General features: G+C 42.1%; 1 protein-coding gene across 4 annotated transcripts; it reads right to left on the reverse strand.

The window, feature by feature from the left end:
- Positions 1-3,290: 3,290 nt before the first annotated feature.
- LOC118502838 (brain tumor protein) lies at positions 3,291-22,212 on the reverse strand. 4 transcript variants are annotated; one of them, XM_036035520.1, is made up of 7 exons: positions 22,071-22,212; positions 16,928-17,382; positions 16,083-16,679; positions 13,809-15,962; positions 13,519-13,682; positions 13,154-13,386; positions 4,582-12,934 (listed from the first exon to the last, which is right to left on the reverse strand). In XM_036035520.1, the coding sequence occupies exons 3-7, from the start codon at positions 16,517-16,519 to the stop codon at positions 12,830-12,832; spliced, it is 3,093 nt and encodes a 1,030-aa protein (XP_035891413.1). In that variant the 5' UTR covers positions 16,520-16,679; positions 16,928-17,382; positions 22,071-22,212; the 3' UTR covers positions 4,582-12,829. The 4 variants fall into 4 exon arrangements, with proteins under 4 accessions (XP_035891412.1, XP_035891413.1, XP_035891409.1 ...); XM_036035519.1 differs by lacking the exon at positions 22,071-22,212 and adding an exon at positions 21,901-21,980 and having other exon boundaries at positions 3,291-12,934; positions 16,083-17,382; XM_036035516.1 differs by having other exon boundaries at positions 16,083-17,382.
- Positions 22,213-22,219: the final 7 nt, after the last annotated feature.

A 22,219-nucleotide genomic window follows, 5' to 3' on the forward strand; every position in this document is an offset into this window, starting at 1 on the left:
CCATTGATCATTTCGTTTGCTCCATACAGAAATAAAAGAAAGCTAACATAACTAACCATAAAATAGTTCTCAGCTTTCTTTAGCATTTTTTGGTTTTGCTTTTGTTTACTATCTTTTCCCGCAAAATTTGGGTTTTTAAAAGTTTGCTGCTTCGTGTTTTGTAATCCTTCCATCCTCTTCTTCTTTGCTAGCACGTACTTGTATATGTATATATTTAATATATATATATATATAGATTTTGTGTATAATAAATATGTGTATATAAAAAAGACAAGGCATACTATATATATACATATACATATATATGTTCTTATGCGTGTGTGTGTATAAATATTGTTTGAGAAAATAATTGAATTATTCTTTTATGGTGTAAAACGCAAGGAGGGAGAATAAAGATGCACTATAAAAAACATTTTTTCTTGGTTTGAAGTTGAAGATCGTTCCACACTCGTTCACTTTCCTTTCGGCTTGCATTTTCATTCTTTGTTTCCTTTTGTTTTGTTTTTCTTCAGCACAATCAGCATTAAGTCGAATGCGCATCACTGTTGACAGTTGTACGCGGTGACGCATATTTGCAATCGTGCCACGCTAATGCCCATTGCCAGAAATTCTTACTACAGAGCTCACTCGAAACGTTCGACAAGGTGTAGGTTGATATATGTAATCGTTGGGGCCTATCAACAATGCCCGTTTTTTTTTTTTTTGTGGCTTCATACGACCAATGGACACAGTTTCATTAACAAGCCATTAACAGCAAGCGTATAGGTGAAGATTGAGACTGGGTATGACAGTAGATAAACGTTAGTAATTCAAACCATGTCTTTACGCCTCGCTACACTGCAACTGGGGGATGTAATGCATCCCCGCTGCCAATCTACTCAGCGCCACCATTACTAACACACTCACAAACACACTGTTGGAAGAATTAGGCACCCACTTAGGTGTCTCTCTCGGTTTGTCTCGGGTTCTCTCTTCTGTTCCGTGTACTGCCGTGCTGCAGCAGCAGCATCAGCAGCAGCAATTCGTTATAGGATAAATATGAGTGTGTTTATTAATTTTGCTGTGTGTTTCTTACCGAAAAGAACTACAAGAGGTATAACTTCAAAGATTTTTTTTTTTAATTTCGATTAAACTATGTTTAAAAATTCAGTTGTCCATATGTCGGCTACCCCGTTTGCCTTTTACCATACGTATAAGTATATCTAAATGCATATATGCATGAGTATATATATATATATATATATATTACCATACAACTCACATATATATCTGTACGCATGTATGTGTTTGTATATGTATATGTATATATGTATAAGGTATAATTTAATTTTTCTCTGCTCTCTGGAGATGGAACGATCTGTAGCGTTGGTTGCTTTTGCATTCCTTGTGTTACGCGAGCTAAATATGTAAAAGTACTATATCCGATACAGCGCGCAAAGTGAAGCTGCCAAACTCAACGACTGACTGTTGGTAGGAATCATGGTTAGGTTTTGCTTAATTATCGGACAAAAAACATACATAGGTAGTTTGCAGCTGAGTGCTTCACCTCACACCGGACACTTTCAAAATGGCTGCCGGAACTGCATCTGTTTACGCTGTTGCTGTGCATTTACCCTCTCTACATTTCACTAAAGAAGTTTATGTGTCCCCTTCTATAACGCTTACTATTTTGATGTATATTTTTGAAGAATATAAACGCCTATTTTGCTGTGTATGGCTCCTCGTACGTGTTTGAGAACGTAAACGATTCTTAAGGAGTTCGTAAGGTCGGTTTACTTTTTTTTTCTCTCTCTCTCTCTCTCTCTCTCTCTCTCTCTCTCTCTCTCTCTTTTGCTTATAAAATGAAAGCTAACTATGGGCTTCAGTAGACCACCACCTTTCATGTTTCAAACTTATACATTTATTATATTGTCTTTTCTAACCCTTTCCTAGCGCGTCTCGCCGGCTCTCGTTTAGCTGAAGGTGCCGTAACTGATAGCAGCCAAATATCCTTTTTTTATCGCGGTTTAATGTAAATAGTAAAAACAACCGTGAAATAAGAAGAAAGTAAATAAACGCATTTTTTCTCCTAATTTTTTCCAACATGTCTTCTGCGACTCCACTCTGCTTTCTGGGTGCATCATGATCAATCTAAAAAAAAACCCATTCAACTACCAAACGGTGCACTTTACATCAAAATGGTGTCTGTCTGGAAAGCACTGCGGAGATACATATCTCGGAACGGTTTGTCCATGTGCAGCATGCTTCCGCCTCCGCGTAATTTGATTCGATAAATGTGATTTTTCTTTTTAAATGTCCTTTAATTGTTATTCGTTGGAGACAAAACAACTGTTGCACAAAACGTTCGAGATTTTGTGTTTCTTATTTTTTTCTTTTATGTAAAAATAACGATACCCCGTGCGGAGGATTTATTTTTTCGCCTATTAGCGGGAAAAGGTTGGCTGAGCTTGCATTTTTTTTTGTGTGCGTTCTTTAAATGGTAAAATGATCTTCACTTCGTTCACTCTCGCTGTGTGTATACTTTTTTTTTTTTTGCTTGTTATTGTTTAATTTAAAACCATAAATAAGAAACTCTACGGGCTAAGGTCATCAAAGGGACTAGGAAGACATCAAATGTGAGGCATTTTTTTTATTCGTACAAAACTAAATCAAAAATTTACGCCATTCCAAAAAACCTGAAGCGCAACGGTGTACTATATATATATATATATATATATATATATATATATATATATATATATATATATATATATATATATATATATATATATATATATATACCTATGGAGCATTAAATCGCCAAGATAAACGGGCCACCAATCCACGACGAAACAAAAATATATTTATGTACGCCTAGCAAAACGGATACCAGGCGCGCGCTCGCCACCGAACATGCAAGCAAAAAACCCAAAAAGAAATGAAAAACACAAATAAAAAAAAGAAACCAGCGTGGCAAGGTAAATAAAACTGTAAAACTTTATTTTCGTCCTTTTGTAAATTCCTGTTTTGTATAATTTGTATGTATATAATATATTTCTATATAAATTTTATGTACATTTCGTGTGTAAAAGCGAACAAAAAAGTATATATTAACACTAAACCGTGCAAAAGGCACTACATCAAATAGTTAAAAATGATAGTAAAGTTTTGTAACTATTGTCATCTCAAAACAAAACACAATCTCGACTTGAGGATACACAAAAACGGGGGAAAAACTATGTATAAAGTTAAAAGAAAACCTACAATTTAAAACAAAAACCGTATCCTGTTAAGTTGTCTCGTTTAGCAGATTTTTTTTTTTTGCCTACGAAACTTGCTCACAACTGTTTCCCTTTTTGCTACTGGTTGGCTCAATCTATCGTGTTCTACTATTCTATGCGAACGGCCAAAAAACGGTAAAAGTGGGAAAACGGGTGCTTAAGAAGTTAATTATCGTTGACAGACCTCCCCCAAACCCCCCAAAAAAAAAGGAATTGCTGCTAGCTACAAAATTATAATTGGTGTAAATCAACTTCTAAAGTGAACTTCCTTCTAACGCGATTTTTTTTTTCGTTTTTTGGGAGTGGTGGACAATGTAACAGATAGTGAATTTGTTAGGCCTATCGAAAGTACGGAGGAAAAAAAAATTTTTTTTCTTTGAAACACTAATTTCCTTCGCAAAAAAATTGATTATTATCCTAATGCATACAGACAAAACACACACTCACACGCACACACACACACACGCTTCGCTTCTCCTGTGGCATGGCACATTTACCGTTCAATAACCCGCCTCACCACGCTCTGCTTCGCTGGCGTACGTGTTAGGAACACCTTCCTTTGACTGTTTCGCTTGTGGCGCGTTGTGAGCGAGCAGTAATAATAGTTACGCTTCGGCTCGCAATATGCTCCTCCCCTTACAAGAACGTACTCTCTTCCACGGTCCATAATAATGCTAAATATGAAAACTATTAGGCAAGAGATGGTTTTTGACTATTTCACTTATACGTGCTTGCGTTTTAAATATTTGCCTCTGAGTAAATAAGATAAACTTTTCCATTGCGGCCCTCACTTCATAGGCGGGCGGGCCGGGTACCGGGTGGTCAAATGCATCTCTACATACTGGACACAAAAAACGCTATAATGCCGGGGAAGGAGCCCGGTAGCTGTGGTAGCTGTTTGCTTTTGGAGCTGGACATTGGGTTCTCATTCTGTCACATCTTGGCCTAGCGTCCGCTCATGCCTGCCATTTCTGGCTTATTGATACCGTTCACTACGGGGGAACGGGTCCGGATGGGATTTGAACCCCAGTCCTGTCGAATGAAGACCGGTGCCGTTGTCGCCTCTACCACCGGAACATTGGGTTCTGTGATGTAATTCATTAGAACACAGTCTACTCTACTCTTCATTCTCCCCTCTCTATTTCATATCCTTCCCGGTTTACTTGGGCTTCTGGCTTGTATACATAAGAAGATTTCTAAAATTCGTATTAACATGGTATAGTAGGCATGTAAATAGCTTTTTTTTTTGTTTGTTTCTTCAAATTTAAAACACCACAAGTCCTGCCTTGCTTCCTGTTGTTGTCATATCTTTTCCATTTTCTTCCATTTGCAAGAGTGTTAAAAGTTTCATGTATTATTGTGTGTTAGGTGTATGTTTGCAGAAAACGTAGAATGTGAACTTGAAGAGTACATCGTTAGAATTGATTTAAATATTTGTCTACTATTTTTGTTTGCTGGTTTGTTTCCATATAAATATTTTATACAAGTGCATATAAGTAGGATTACTTTTATATGTAACTTTAGACGTTTCCTTTTGTTTTCCTTCTTTGTACGTACCACACCACCTTACCCTCCCACCGTACCTGGGTGCACTATTATTTTATTCGTTTGTTTTTTTTTTGTTCTCTTTTGCATTTTTGGTGATTGGGAGATGGTTGAAGATGTGAGAAGAAGAGTTATCAGTTAGTTTTAAAAAAAGGTTATAGGTGATTGTATTGTTTCAAAATCCGATAGTTCTTACTTTCGGTGCCGTTCCTTAGCAGTCGAAGGGCCGGATACATGCGAGAGATTAATCTTTCCTTCCATTTCCTGCCTTTAACTGTATCGTACTTGTTTTTTTTTTCAGTTTGAAAGTTGTATAACCGTGAGCGTTTTTTTGTATTTTAATTGCGTATAATTTATATTATTATCAAATTGATCTCAAATATATTATTGTGAACATTGGGTTTTAGTTTTCGGCTGCATTTCCGCACATAGATTCGGTACGCTTTGTTGCTGCTCAAATGGCTATTGACCTCACACACCGGTCTTCTCTCTCTCTCTCTCGTTTTGGGGGACGATAACTTTCTGTAGGTTGTTACTTTTTTTGTTGTTGTCGATTAAGGAGTATATATGTTTAGATGTAACGCAAGTGTATCTTTGTATATATATTGTTTTGAATTCATATACACAATATCGATCTACAAAAATAGAAAATTCTGCAGACTCGCTGTTGGATTTTAAGTTTTTTTTAAAGCTAGAACTGTACTTTACAAATTGTAATGTGTATTCACCGTAATACACATGTATAGTAGGACTCCCTGGTTTCATCATGATTTTTTGTTGTGTTTCGACATATAGTGTTTTAGAAGTATGCTTTGTGTTTGAAAAGGGTGTGTGGGTTTGCGGGTGTGTGTGGTAATTAATTGTGTAAAGGTGTTGATTACTAGGTCTAAAAGATTGCATTCAGTTCCGAACAATACGTTCCCGTTTTTTTTAATTGTTGTATGAGGAATATGAGAAAATTATTGAAATACGTGTCTCGTGTGGATTAGTTGGACAAGAGATTTGCATATTGACTGCAGAAGAAAACTCGACGACGGCGAGGACCGAAGCCGAATAAATATAAAAAAGTTTAGCTGGCCATTAGTTTGAAGTATTGCCCTTTCTATGTACGCTAAAGTAATGCAAGTGCAATGGAAGAAAATTTTGATTCTGTGTTGAAATTAAACACAATTTTCTTAACCGTTTGCTTTCCAAGACCAACGTAAGCATGGTGACTTCCTTAGACTTTAATTCAGCTCTGTTGTGTGTTAGGCCAAACAGGACCGTAGCAGATATGCCAATGAACTGTTGTAGAGTATATGTATATAGAATTTGTTTGTAGTATAACAAAAACGACGCTCATACTTTCGCCATTTCAAACTAAAGCACTGTTTTTTCCGTAAACTCGTGTCCCTTCCAACATACGCAGTAAAAAAAGGTGGAAATTTCTACTGACATTTTGGTGGAAATTTGTGTAAATGGGAACAAATTTTCCAAAAAGTGATTGAGACTATTTTGGACATAATGAAACTGGTATCTGCTTGATTCATTCCATAATTTCTTTAATGCGTTTTTGTGTATCTTTTGTTTCCATTTATCTCTGTTATACAATATGAAAAGGAAGGAAGGAAACGTGTGCTACAACACAGCTCGACTAAAAACTGTTTTGTTAAATAGAGTACAAAACCGTGTGTGATTTAAAAGGCTTCTCCTGCTCTGTTTAAAATTGGGGCATTCTTGTCCAGTTTTGCTCCGGTGTATTTTGCTTTCCAGTGTGCAAAGATAAAATATGTATGTATGTACCCCCGAATGGATTTTATGACCATGACTTTGCATCAACCTTTGTTGCACACCTTTTTGTTGTTTTTTTCCCCCGTTTTTTGCTATTCTCTATATATATTTTATGTAAATACGTAAAAAAGCTTAATATCTACTGCGGGCAAAATTGGTTCAAACAAGAAACATTTCTACAACCATCGATAGAGCTTCCTTGCTTTCGGTTACACCTCCGTTTTGCGGCAACAAAAGTGTGACGGTGACGAGAAACAAATAATAAAAATCTAAAGTTTTCGACATTGGTTGTCGTTCGTGTCCGCACGCTACCTCTGTTGTGACGGACGTTTCCTGTGTTTTGTTTGCTGCAAGGAGGTTTGTTTTTCAAAATCTTATCTTGAAACTATCGTGTGTATCGAAGTGTCACATTAATTTTCATTCATAGAACGCTTTCATCGTTACACGCAAAAAAAACGGTTATTGCGATAAAGGAAAGTAACACTATTCCAAAAGGAATTTTTAACGCAATAAAATATGTTGTTTTTTGTTTTTGTTTTTCGTTTTCCTCTTTACTACTGATGGCACTATGTTGCATGATTATTTTTAGTTTACTAACTTGGTTAAATTAGTCTCTATCTGTTGCTGCTTTCCTTAAAACACCGTACCGTGGTACACACCGTGTCGGGATGTCAGATTTCAGACCACCAAATGGCAGGGTGTGCTCACAAAAATATTTTACGATTTGTTATCTTGCGCTATCCAACTATAATCTCGTCTAATATCTGGCGGCGCGCGCTCTGAGCAAGGTTTGGCGCGATTTTTTGTTTTGCTAAAGAAAAACACACCATTATGAATTTGATTGAAGTAGAAGCTCAACTGAACAAGTGAAAACTGATTAAATTTGCGTGAGTGATTTTGTTTTGTTCAAGTCCAATATACTTGCCCCCCTCCACATCCAGTTTTGGCAAATTACTTGTAGTTATATTTTCATTTAAAATTGACTTTATATAATGGATTTTGCAATTTGTTGATATGTGTTTTTTTGTATGCCTGCTCTATACATGTTTGCTCTACAGCTGCACATAGAACGGTTGGTGAATCAACGGTTGGAAACACAAATCGAGGTTTTCGATGCCAAATTGTGTTTTGTTTTTTTCTTCTACTGTTTCACTAAAGTTCTTTAAGAAAAAAAGTACCCTACCGTAAATTATTTTTGAAAACTTTGTTCCTGATTAAAGAAACCTGTTTGAAACAGCTTATCACGTGTATCAGCTGAAAGTGTAGAGATATAACTTTAATTGATCACTTTCCCTGCTGTACTGCAACAAATAAAGGATGCCTAATCCACGAAACGAAGGCTGAAGAATACGTTTATAAATACATTCTCCCTAGTGTTTTTTGTTTCATTTAATGATACAGAAAAAATCTTGTTACAATTCAATAAAAAAAAACACACACAAAGTTATTTGAAAAAATAAAAAATAAAACAACTAAAATAAGCTGACCAATAAAATTCATTATTCTAGGAAGGTGGTGGTAGTCAATCATGCTAATCTAATCTGAATAAAACAAACCGGCTAAGCGTAAAAACAAAAGCGTGTTTAATTCATAACTGTAAAAGCGTATCAAATTTCAGCTTTTGTTTGTTTTTGTTTTTGTGCCGTAAAACCCTACACTAAATCTATATAACTATAACTGCAAAAAAACTGCTAAGGAACTGCTTTAGTACTGCAGAGTGTACAACACCACCGCCATCGGTGATTGTTGAAAAGATTTCTCCACGGGTTCCACGGAAAGTAAGACCGTCACAGAAGAAACACCCGGCTCGCACAGCAGGATGATTCTTTGATTGTGAGAAAATATATTTCTTTTTCGTATTTTTTTTCTTAGAATCACACACACACACATAGAACGATCAGTTTATTGATTTGAGAAGGAACTTTAAACGCGCTTTTAGTTCTAGTGTATCCGTGGGATGTGTGAACGTTCCTATATTAGTTTACTTGATTATGAATAATTCTTTTCCTATCGGAGTTCTAATTTCCTTGCCTGGTTTTGCTATCGATTCATTCTACCTTAGCCATGAATCTGGACTTGAATATGGACTGGACTTTAACAGAAAATGCTTCATGTTGTAATATCTATTTTTTAGCAAAACAAAAACGAAACGCCTTAAACGTTATCTGTACCGCCTTTTTCTTCCATCATTTCAATAAAGTAAAATTTAAAATATCTTACTGCCATTTGATAGTATCGTACGGTATAGTGTGCGGGTAGTGGTAGTACATTTTCGGAATCGCATTTTCCCCTTCTGCCATCCGCTACAAATAACTTAGAACGCTCTAAGATGGCCGTCCACCGCGTTCGGCCAGTTCTAAAATCGTTGCCATATTTCTATTAATAGATGTATAAATGTAAAATGTAAGGCAAAAAATATTTTGTTTCAATTATAAAATATTTTGCTTTGGATTCGATTTTTTCTATACCTTATTGGAAAAATGGGGAGGGGGGGGGATTTTGTTTTACACTTATTTCTTTTTGCAATCGTGTGCCATTTCCCTTCTCTCAATCGCTATTTTTTTAGGTAAACTTTTGTTTTCTTTTGTTTAAAGTCTTGAAAAATGCTTTTCTAGATTGTTACCGGAAGCCATTGAATTCATTGTTGGCTATCTATATAAAATGTACGATAACGTTTAATTGCCTTTTTTGGGTTTTTTGCTACACTGTTTAGCCAATACAACATGTCTTTTGAACGGTAGGTTTTGTTTTTAAACATGCTTAATAATATCCATTCACCGGAAACACTGCAAAACTGCACACACAAACGTGTGGCTCAATAAATATCCTCGAACAATCTCAAACTGAGCAAGCGTTACCGAATGGAAATAATTGTGACGAACATTGAGTAAATTTAGTGAAACAATCGGTGTGAAACCAATAACCGTAACACAACATACTTTCAAAACGAAACAACTAAAATCTGCTGTGCTCACACTACTGCCCGGCGTGAAGAAAGAAAAACAAACAAACAAAATTAAAATATGGCATCTAAATATTGCTTTCCAACATCGCTTCGATGTTTGGGACGAGATAATGGACTTCGTTTCGATTTTTTTGTTTAGCAACATTGAACACAAAAAATACCCTCTTCGAGATTCGATTGCAACACAGAAAAACTCACATGTAAAAAGGCATAAAAACTTAGCTTAAAAAATGCGTAAATATAATTTTAAAGCGAGATTCGCAGGAAGAAAGGAAACAAAAATAGAACAATGTGTCAAAATTTTAAAGTTTGGTTCCCTTATGTAAAAGTATTAAATAATTTTATCCAAAATTGAATCCTGTGCGCTTCTACCCCTATAGAATATACGCCAGTAAAGTCTGCATAAATATAAATTCATATAAATTATAAAATTTGTCTGCTTCAGACTGTTTACAACCTGATGATCGATCCGTCCTAAATCTATCCTAAATTACAAATTTGCATAAAATTTTGAAGTTTGCTTTAAAGGGGGGCGATCCGTTACATAGATGAACGTCCGCCGCCAGCACACGTTCAGCAAGAGGTGTGCCATTTTGCTCGCGTTCTCACGCAATAAAAGGCAAGCAATGAACGAAGACATTGCTGCTCGAAAATGAGGTACCGGGGCAATACTTCCCAAAACGGTTACCAACATGATGAATTTAAAATCGCGAAAAACGTTGATCTATCCATGACACGCTAGAGGGGAAAGCAAAGCTTAAAGCCAGTTGATCAACAGAATAAGCTTAATCTATCGTTAAACCAAGAGACATCCGAAAAGTGCTAAAGGAATAGAGACTATCATTTAAAAAAAATGTATCAAATATAGTTGTTGCGTTGAATTGTCAGTTGAGCCTTTGTACGGGCGATACAGGCTTCTCCACGCTTTCCACAGCAAGACAAATGGTTCTCTTTGAATGACTTACTATATACCTACATAAAGGTAAATATTATCAATCATTCACAGTGAGAAGCGTAGAACCTTCACCACCGCTTGCAACAACAACAAAGCAATACACGGTTTAAAAAAAAGTTACAAATAAATACTGCTAGCAAGTTTAAAAACTCAAACCATAGAGACCGGATACAATTTCACAGACAGGTGTTTTTAGTCTCGATTTGCGGTTAGGGTTTGGTGGGAACAAAAAGAAAAAATCTATCGAATAGAGAAATACATTGTTTACTGGTGGACCTGCTGTGGTGTTCGAACGATCAATCGAGCGCGACTCTATCGGTTTCGAGCACAGCAAATAAAAATCATTACCGAACTACGCAAAAAAAATCACAAAAATGTCTTTCTGTATCAATAAACAACAAAAAAAACATCCCCGGATGCAATAAAAACAAAAGGTGAGTGGTGTTTTTCTTAACCTAACCTAATGACGATAAAACAACGCCATACCTTAAATCTTAACATTATTGCAAAGGCAATGTATGTAAACTAGACGAAAATAAAAAAACATGGAACTTGGATCAGGAAAAATTAGGGGGACAAAAATATCTGCCAACAACGTAATCGGTTCACGGTTTGTTAAAACAGTAAATACTAAAATAAAGGAGGAACGATATTCTCGCTTCGTAAAGCCGTGCTGGGATACCCCCCGTTTCTCTCCTGCCGGACACTTTGTAGTGCAGTGCAGTGCGCCACCGTCTGATTAAAATGTTTTTGTTTTGTTTTTACTAACCGGCAATCGGGAAAATTGTATTGCTGCTTAGACTGTTGGGCCAAATAGTGTAAAAAAGATGTTAGCAATTCAATTTCTCGATTCTCTCACTCTCTTGCGCACATTCGTCTTGATTAGCGCTTGTTTTCGTTTCCATCCGTATGTGTTGTGGTTTGTAATTTTTCATTCAAAAAATATATATATATCGATAGTAACACATTTGACTTTTCCAATACTTTGAAAATCCCGCTCATCTGTCCTGTTATCCGAGCTTCGCATTTCGCAACCACCATGCCCTTTATCGGGTCCACCCTTTGTGGGGTTCTTATGGCATGTTGAACATGCTTTAAATTTACAATCCTGATTTACCATTTTCGTTTTGCTACGGTGTTGGAAACAGTTTTGTCTCCCTGCGCCTTGCTTTCGCATGTGTATGTGTCCCGCAAAGGATTGCATTAAGTCGAATCTGAGATAAAATACCAAGACAGGTGAAAAAGACTTCAGTACTATTTACAACAGCAATGCCGCTGTATGAATGCGCTGGTGGACTTGCCCCAAAAGTGTAATTCCTTTTGTACCGGTATGGTTAATAAGATGTAGAGATATACTTTTTGGACGCATAAAACCGCGAACTATTGTTTGTTTTTTTGTTGGGGTGTAATAATGCACGCTCGTTGTGTTTTTTTTTGTTGGATGGTCGTCACCGAAACCAACGGTGCACACTACATCCGACCTATGCCGGGGCCATAATATTCTGTTCTGCTACACATAGTTCACGCTGTAAATATAGATATAGTTGAGGCGGTTCTTATAATCTTAGGAAACCCCACAGTAGTAGTACGCGTTCGTTTCACCAAATACGCGCGGCTATTAAAACTGCTAATGGCCTGGCTTTTACCGAATGTCTCACTACGTAGATGTAAAACACAAAAACAGAGATCATGTATTGTTTGTCATCTTCAAATAATAAATATCGAATAATATAATAGATCGATTGCGCAATCGTGCAAAACGTTACCTACGGTGAACACAAACAATTAAAATAATGATAATCCTTGCTACCTTGCTTGCTACCCCATCTACAAAATTAATAATATCATCCATTCATCGGTTGAACGAAGAAAAGCACTTGCTTTTGTTGCATATTGGAGGGGGGGGAGCATAATTCTGGTTAATTGGTAATTAGTTTGCTCCTAATCGCGCGAATCAATCGCTTGTTCGACAACGTACTATAAGCAATAACGCGACACAAAAATCATGCCCCGAAAGCTCGATGAATCTATCTCGTTTTTTTCTCTCTATCTCGTAAACAGTTTGCTGGTGGAGGACTTGGATGGCTTGTGTGTCCCATCGCTGTTGGTATGTGTCGTACGAACGTCGAACTTGTTCAACACACCGCTTTTACACTCATTGATAGATGCGCGACGAGAGATGATGAATGTCATAAGAAATCATAGCTAGAATACTCACGCACGTGTGCAAGCGAAGGACTAACGTGCACCAGGATCAACGTTGGTGGGAGAGAAAAGGAGTGTGCAGGATGTGCCTTAATAATTAGGCTTTAAAATTCTCGCGCCCGCTATTGATCACTGAATGTAGAGTGTGTTCAGGACAAGGACATGATGATTATTTTTGGCTAAAGTTACCACATATCCTTCCGAGGTGATTTTCAGTCCACAGCAACGGGATACCTGCAATGGGAGAAATGCATCAACACACTACAATTTGAACGTTCGGCACTACGAGAACCGAGGCGACAAGTAGGCGGCCGCACGCTCGGAACCTTGCACGGCAGAGTTTAATAGTGGCAATATGTGGATCGTCCTTCAGTAAGGCAAAAAAGCGTCACATGAGGTACAGAAACCATAACAAAATTTAGGTATAAAACAAAGAACTATCCATCGTCTTACCTTAACATACGGACATTCAAACTCCGACTGCAAATGTCCATCCTTCGAATAGCAGGCCACATGGAAGCGGTTACCATGTGAATCGCCGATGAGCACATCACCAGCATCAGATATATCGATACCGTTCGGAAAGCAGGTAATTTTTTCACTGCCGATACGATACTTGAACGTGCCATCTTCTCCGAATACAGCCACGCAGTGTCCCTTGAAATCGCACACGAAAAAATCCGTTCCTGCGATAATGGAACAAAACAGTGGTACAACATTATGATTAAACAGATGACAGTACGGCATATCGGACCGCCATAATAAACAAATGAAAACAAAACTTTAAATAATACACCAAAAAACCGGCAAATACGCACCATTTATAGCGATATCGGAAGGTTCGCGCATGAAGTCGCTACAGTCGAACCAGTGTATCAGATTGCCGTCCTCGCATATGATGAACACGGTCGGCGAGACACTGTCCACCGCTACAATCAATCCCTTGTTCGTAACCGCCAATCCAGCCACAATGTCAATGTATCTAAAACAGCAAAAGGTTACGTACAATAATTAGTAATCAAGCGCTGCGCCATTCCGAAACCACATCCCGAGACCAAGAGCAAGCCGATCGGGAGGGATGACTCAAGACACCGCCCCGCTAGCCCACCTGATAGCGATCTTCTTGATGAAGTGGCCGTTTTTGGAAAAGATTTGCATCCGCGAACGCTCGTTGCCTCGGTCGCACACGACAAACTTGGCGCTGGTGCGCATGACGGCCACCTTGCGCGGATAAAACAGTTGACCCTCCTCCTTGCCCGGTACGCCGAACGAGAACTTGAACGTGCCATTCTTTTCGAATATCTCGATGCGATGATTGTTCGTATCGGCCACAACGATTTCCTCGTCCACGCCCAAGCAGAAGCCGTGCGGCGAGTTGAACTGTCCCTTCGTTTGCCCGAGAGAACCGAACTTGGTACGAATCTGCATCGGCGTGGCCTTCGTACGCCCATTCACACACACCGACGGCTGGAAGCGACTCATAGCCATGTCGCCGCCGGCACCGTTCATGCCGGCACCATCGATATTCGACATGTTCGGTGGAACGGGCAGGATAGAAGATGTCGAGCCCGGCAACACGCCAGGGAAATCGTTCATCATCGGCACACTGTCCAGGCTGGGATGGGGCGTCAGCATCGAACCGTTGCCGGCCATGTCCTGACCGCCCATCGAGTATTTGGCGAGCGCCTGTATAGCGTGCTGATTGCCGGAGATCAGATCGGCGAGCGTAAAGTTTGGCGTTGCGCCTGCGGCCGGTCCCGTTGCGGGACTGCTGTTGACAACCGGTACGATCGAGTCGGTCATATCGTTCGCAGACGTTTCACCGGCCAGATTTGCCAACCGGTGTAGATTATACTCGGCAATGCTCGACAGTCCGGGCAGGGTTGGTGGGCCTGCACCAACGACGACGTTCGGTGATGGTGCGCCGCCACTGAGTGGATTCGAAGCGCCGGAAATCGTACCCGCACCAGCCACCGGTTCCGGCGTCAGAACGTTCGGCAGCATGTAAGTGGTGCCCAGGGTCGAAATGTCGCCGTCGAACGAGGATTGCATCGAGGTGGGCAACGAAATGGGGCTGCTAGCCGTTACCGAAGCGGTCAGCGGACCCTGACTCAGTCCGCAGCTCCCGCTCGCTGGCTGATGATGCGCATCGGACACCATGATCGGTACGCCGGGAAGCGTAGGTGATGGGGTGGTTTCGTTCATACTGGCCGGCAGACATGATTCGGTACGGAATTTGCCAAACAGGTCCGGTACGAGCTGTTCAAACTTCTCGTAGTTGCTGTGGAATTCGATCGAAAACTTTGCGTCCCCCTTCGGCGCGGTGCCCATCACCTGGTTCAGCTGGGCGCAGATCATGCTCTTCAGGCTCAACAGTTCCGGCCCATTGGCCTGATCCAGCACCTTCCGGGCGTACCTGGTGGCGACTTCGATTTTCTCCACGGACTTCGCAACATTCTCGTACATGTCCATGATTTTCAACTCACGCTCGGAATGCAGCTTTTCCAGATTTTTCAACGCATTCTCCCGGCACTGTTCGAGCACCGCCTTAAAGCTCTGGAATGACTCGTTGATAAGCCCGCGTGCCGTCTCGTACTGGCTCTGCAGGTCGTGCAGCGACGATTCCAGCTTGGTGGTCGCCTGATTGCAGCACTCGATCTTGGATTTCGCCTCCCGCATCGAGCACTCCAGCTCCTGCCGCATTGGCTTTTCGGCCTCGCTGATGATATGGTAGTTGTGATCGTTCCCTTTGTGCTCGCCGATCAGGCACTCGTTGCAGACCGGTGTGGAGCAGTTGAAGCAGTAGTACTTCAAATTTTCCGTCGCGTGCACCGAGCAGTAGAGCGGTTTGTGGATGGCCACCTTTTCCGACGACTTGCGCAAATCTTCCAGCTGCACGACCTTGTGGTCCTCGAAGCAGCGCATATGCTGATGCGCATACTCGCAACTGTCGCACAGAAAGTTGGCACAGTCGTTGCAGCGCGAGATGGCCATTTCCTTGCTCTTGCACGAGGTGCACGCCAGCAGCGCCGGCTCAATCGTAGACAAATCCAGCACGTTGCTCAAAATGTAATCCTGATGCAAGCCAGCTGCACCCTTCGGACCGATCGGAGTGGTCTGTTTGCAGATGGTGCAAACAATCGTATTTCCAATTCCGCCCTCAAGGTTCTTGTCACTGGAACCGTCGCTCAGCAGCTTATCGAGACAGCTTTCGCAAAACACATGCAAACAGGACAGCACACGTGGTGAAGTGAATTTGTTCCTAAAAGGGAAAAAGATGTATTAAATGTTATTCATATCATGGACTTGTTTCATCCAGCATTATGACTCAAGCAATGGCAACAGCAAAACAACTCTCAAGTAAAGCACACTTATCACTTACTTGCATAGGGTGCAATCCTGTTCCATCAAATCGGAGAGGGAACCGTTGTCGAGCTGGAAGTCGCCACCGGTACTCCCATTCTCGCTCAGCGCCCCATTGCCCACGTTCTCCAAATCCAGCATATCCTCCAGCTTGAAGACCTCCGGGAACATGCCGCTGCCGCTGCTGCTGGTGCTGCTACCGTTGCTGCAAACGCTGCTACTGCTGTTCGGCGATGGGCCTCCGACCAACTTCGGCACAAGTTGCTCCGAACGGGGAGACACCGATACAGCACCGCTTGGTGGCGTTTGCTGCAAAATCGTACCAGCAGACGCGTTCGCGTGCGTCGTAGAAGTGACCGCACTTGGTACCGCCGACACACCGGATGCCGTTCGCTCCACTGCTACCCCAGCGGCAACCAACTCCGGCGAAGCAGCTGCTGCCACCGAAACAACCATCGATTGCACAGTGGACGGTGCGGCCGAAGCGGACGTAGAGGAAACCGGCACCTCTCCGACGACCACCGATGCAGCCGACACTGCCGAAGATCCACCGGAAGACGAAGTCGTCGACGAAACTAGCGAACTGCCGCTACCGTTCGCACTCGCACCGGATTTACTGGTCGAGAAAGAGTACATTTCAGCAAGCGTCATATTAGGCTCAGAAAACCACTACAACCACCACCAACCAACCGACACTGGCCTAATGGTTCCCCTCCTGCTTTTATCCCACTGCACACTGCTGCAACCACCACCACCACCAGAGAAGTACAGTCACTACGGACGCAAGTTTTCTTTACCCGGCACTCGGTACGCGTCAGCCGAAACCGAAGATGTGTACGTTGACTCTGCCCGTGGAAAACTTACTTGATGGCAATAGGAAAAAGGCCAATGCTTGACAGCCGAGCGGTGTTGATCGGTTTGACTTGTGTGCGAAAGCTTTTGCACGCTACTACTCCACGAATCGAAGTAGTCAATGACGATGCTGCTGCTGGTTCTGGTGGATATTTTTAACCGTCCAGGATATGCGTGATTTTTTCGTGTATGTTGTGTTGGCCTTACTGTTGCTGTTTCTGCTGGATGTTACAATCGTGGATGTTTCTTTGGTACGATGTGAAAGCTTTGTCCGACAGGCTGCGCTTCGTCCTTTGCAACACACACACGCCAGAAGAGTTCTATGTTCGGTCTATTGTAGTGTTTTGAGTAGAGCTCGGATTGTGTAAGCCGATCACTTTCCAATGACACTGATTCCAGTGATATCAGATGACTAAAACGATTAGGCCTGCTATTTTGCTGTGGTTTTATGCAGTTCAGCCCAAAATCTGTAAAAATAAAGGAAAAAGCACCGGAATTAGTATGTGTTGGATTGCAAAGTATTCAATAGCATTAAACGACAATTAGACGACTGACTGACGACTGACATCCGGAAAACATCATGAAGCGAATTACATAACTCACTCGCTTTCGCCGTAGCCGAGGTGCCTAAGAATTAACAAGCTTGCTTATGACTGCGGAAATAAAACCATCGCCGAACGACCTGCTCTTTTACATAAACGTCCAACGGGTCTAGGGACGACGGGTCCACTTGTCCCCAAATTTATGTCCCTCCGAAAAAGGGCTAATTTTTGTTCCAAAAAGCTATAACATACTGTACCTAGCAACTATCCAGGACGACCACGACCATGTAGTACAATAATCTAACGATCGGAAGCACTCCAGCGGAAAGCACTCTCGTCATCAAACCTTTTTCACATTGAACCGTCTCATACCGAATTCTAAGTGGCCCTTGTTGAGTGTCATCCACGTTTCCCCCCGGGCTGGTCAATTTGGGGAAATCGATTCAGAAGCTCCTGCACGTGGCTCTTAGCCGTGCCATTTCTGTTTCGATCAAGTTCTCCGCCGTCGTGCGTTATTGCCTTCATGAAATATAAATTAGGCACAGAAAACCGCTACGAACTACGCTCACAGAACAAAAGTCAATTCCAAGGGCTTTCTGCAGGAAGCGAAAGATATGCCAGGTGGCCGTACAACGGTGGAATACTACAATTGCCCACATTGTAGTGCAGTCCTTTATTTCACAATAAATGTCCAGCAATGGGAAGGAAATTCACAACCGGATGATGCGATACACAAACGGTCTTACCTCTTAAATCATCTACAAAACACAGGAAGCACGACAGCGGTGGCAGTAAAGATTCAAATCTGTTCACACCCCAAATACTCGTAAGAAAAAGATATTTCTTGTGGCACTACTAACATAGCAATGGCGGATGAAAACTACACTTCTTCCTGATCAGTTCACCAGCACGGAGACGCGTACTCCAAAGGCGGCATAGCAACGAGAAAATAAGCAATGGGACTTTGTGAAACGTTGGGCCACTGAAGGTAAAGGATTGTGCGCCGCAATATTAAGAGCCGCAAATCAAAGCTAGTCAGCCGTGTCCGTTGCCATAGTAGCGTGATGAGGATAAAGTTTGCAAGCACCGTGCAAGCATATAAAACCGGGGCGGTTTCTTGAGCCAACTCGTTCCTTATACAATAAACGAACGTTATTTAGGTATTATAATCATGAATTGCAGTAAATGGAAAAAAACCCCTTCAAACCACTTTAATCCACCAAAACTAACATTCCATGCTTTTACTGTCCACAGCTAAACGCAAAAGGATTATCCGGAGGATTCCTAGTGTTTGTGTGTGTCTGTGCTCACCAATACCTGCAGGGAAAACGCTTCTCTATCCGCCCTGGAATGAAAACGCGAAGCAAGCTTTCGAGATATGGACCGCCTAGCTACGGGCGGAAAATTGCATAACACCCCCATCGAACCGTTGCGCTGCCTTGCTGGCAGAACGGAAGAGACACAACCCACGGCGACGCTGTAACACGCGAGACTCTCTCGCCCAATATGTAGGCGAAGGTAAAGGTTCTTCTTCTTCTTCATTGGCACTACAACCTCGAGTGGTCTCGGCCTGCCATTTCTGGCTTTCTGTGACTTGATTTTACCCGTAGCAAAGTAGTCAGCCCTGCGTACGGGGAGGCGGGTCTGGATGGGATTTGAACCCCGGTCCTGCCGTGTGAAGACCGGCGCCGTTATCGCCTCGGCCACCCGACCGCCAAAGGTAAAGGTTACAACTGGAGAAAATTGGCAAACACACCCTAAACGCTAGAACTGTGTAATAGGTAATATCCTTTGCGAAAGCTCACTGTGTCGCGCTGAATTTCGAAGTGAAACCCAATTTCCTAATTTACATCAATTATCAACTGTAGCACAGGGGGCGGAGTGGGGTGGGTAAATCTTCATCAAACCGTACAGTTTTCTTCGTCGAGCAAGTGTAGCACCAAAATTGCACACAGCACACCAATATCGTGCAGACACCAACTTGCGGATCAAAAATTAAAAATCGATTTCGATTGGTACGGTACGCAATCAATAAACCGATACACGCGGTGTGAATATAGGACCACTTAGGAATTACATAAAGTAGCCTACGCTATTCTCGGCACTAGAACATCACATTTTGTCTGAGTCTCAGCGTATACTACCAACGAATGTCCATGAAACGCACTTGAACATTATTATTCAACATGACGATTAGGTTAGGTCCATTAATCCCTGTACCCATAGGATTGTTTCTCTTCACCCATTACATAAATCAATCCCACAGTGTCCTGAGGGTTTCACATTATCAAACAACCATTTGCACTGTTCCACAAAAGCAACGGTCTAATAATTCACGCACCCACCACAGTAGGAGGATGATGACGACAGTGCGTCTGCTGCTGCTGCTGGCTGGCTGGCTGGCTGGCTGTCTGTTTGATCCTAGTAGCTGCTGCCGTGTGTGCTAGCAACTGAGCGAGTCAACCGAAGGAAAAGCGTCTTTTCTACCACTCGGTGTGTGTTACGTCGTGGTGAGAGCATAAAATGTTCGATTTCAGAGAACGAGAGCGAAAACTCTTCCTTGCGCGTTCTGCGTCGCCGTTGCATGTAAACACACGCGGTGCATACAACGCATCCCCCCGTCGCCGCATCCACTTGGCAAGAATTACAGAATGACGGGCGCTCGCGTCTGTTTACTGTGATCAGTGTGTGTGTGTGTCTGGGAGATGCTCGTCGTCATCCGCTCCATCGAAAAGCAACGTGAACTGTGAGCAAAATCAGCAAGACAAAGTTTTGTCCGTGAATTAAATTGTGCATACGACCAATAGTCCTCTCTCGGTAGCTTTGGAGACAGCTGAGCTTTTTCGCGAGCTAACTAGATCTGGACGTTGGAGGTACAAGAAGGGCCAAAGACAACAACGCGGGTGGAGCGGAAGGAAGTGCAGTGTGTGCACGTGAGTTTTTCCAACTGGCAATCGGTTGATTGATATGTTCGCACTAGTGGCATCATTTTGTCCTTGAATTTTCAAAACGAAAAAAAGGGCACTAAAATGAATGAAAAAAAATTATTAAACCAAATGTCATGTGGTAAAATAATAACACTAATTACCCACAGACAGACACACACACACACACGCTGACATAGGGAACACAGATTATAGTGGGGTGTGTTTTCCTCGGTCTGGGTGGCAGGCAGAACTATTTTTAATTCAGCACCATGCGCCATTTACCCAAACTGGTGGTGATGTCCCGATATGCTTGAGGGACCGGGTAATGCAGGAGGGTAAAAACAAATCCTCACCTCCTTTTGCATTCAATTTGTTTGTGTGACGCAAAGAAGCAGCCATCGTGATTATGTTGTAATCATACTTAGCATTGGTTCTTGTTTTTTTAATAGCGAAAATCATGCTTTTGGACTCAACATAACCTTATTTTGGCAGGAAATAACCACCTCATAATAAGCATTTACAACATGCGATATGGAGTTATATCAAAATTGTATGATACACCCAATTGTGGAATTTTCCTATAAATTATTAACTGATTCTCTCCATTCTCTGCACGCTACGAATCCGCATGGTGGCAGATTTGACTCTTTCCATGCTTTTGCACATGGAAAACAAGATGTTCTTCGTCCGCGTTTCTTGTTCATCGCTTGTCCTGTCTGAGATTCGCGCGGTACCGAAATCACGCAAAATGCTCGCACACCATCATACCACACGCACACACACCGACACACACATACGCGGAGAAGTGCGCGCGCTGTCAGTGGAGCACATTTCGGACAAACGCACCACAGCATCACCTCCCGATTCGTGTTGTGGAAAGAATAGCAGCCGCAGAACGCACAGACGCAGGCACACACACAAACACACACACACACTGCCTACTGTCACACCTTTCTTCCCGGCGTTCGTTGCCGTACTTCGCTTTCGCAAACCTCAGCGCAAGAACAGCGCGCGTGCGGCGTAAACAGCGTGAGCGAAGGGAAAGGTGTGCAGCGAATTACTGCGACAATTTACAGCGTATTATGCGAGTTCTTCCCGGGACAGTCTTGTTTCCCAGTTCTTGTACACTTTTCCAATGTAGGACTTTGAAACTATCGTTAGAAACTAAACTACTTATACAATAGTGAGCAAAGGGCCCCGAACCAAGGGATTAAATCGATATCAATCGGACGGGAGCCGTTTTCCTCCCCCATCCCACACTGCCCATTGCGACACCGACACCGATCAATGGAAAGGAAAAGAGCGAAAAAAAAAAGTAAGAACAACCACACCAGAACCATCCATTCTCGGCTACTCTAAATCACGGCCGACACGCACTATTTGCACAACGCTTGAAAAACATGTCCCGGATAGCGGAAGAGAGCTGTACGATTTTTCCACCCCAAAAACGCACACTTCCGGTGGGCTGGATGAAAGGTGAGGCTGTGATTTGTTTTTCCCCCTTTTTGCTCGATACCTCTTCGAATGGGAAAATGCGAGATTGCATCACACCACATCCAGCCAAAACACACACACACACACGGCACAACGCATCCGAATCACTCACACGAAATGGGCAGCTCGTGGGCAGCAGTAGTAGGCACTGATTTACTCAAGTTTATGCAAAACGGAAGACGACCAATTTACCTGCATCCTGAAGTTGCGGTGAAAAAATCCCGACCGTGTAAAATCTGAACCGCCTGTGTCACCCTGCCCTGCTGCTTGTTGGTGGTTGCTTCGGCGCACTGTCGCCATCACGCGCAGGTTGGCCAATTGATGCCCTTCAGCTTGACAGC

The sequence above is a fragment of the Anopheles stephensi genome, chromosome 2, assembly GCF_013141755.1.
Source record: "Anopheles stephensi strain Indian chromosome 2, UCI_ANSTEP_V1.0, whole genome shotgun sequence".
Lineage (NCBI taxonomy): Eukaryota > Metazoa > Arthropoda > Insecta > Diptera > Culicidae > Anopheles > Anopheles stephensi.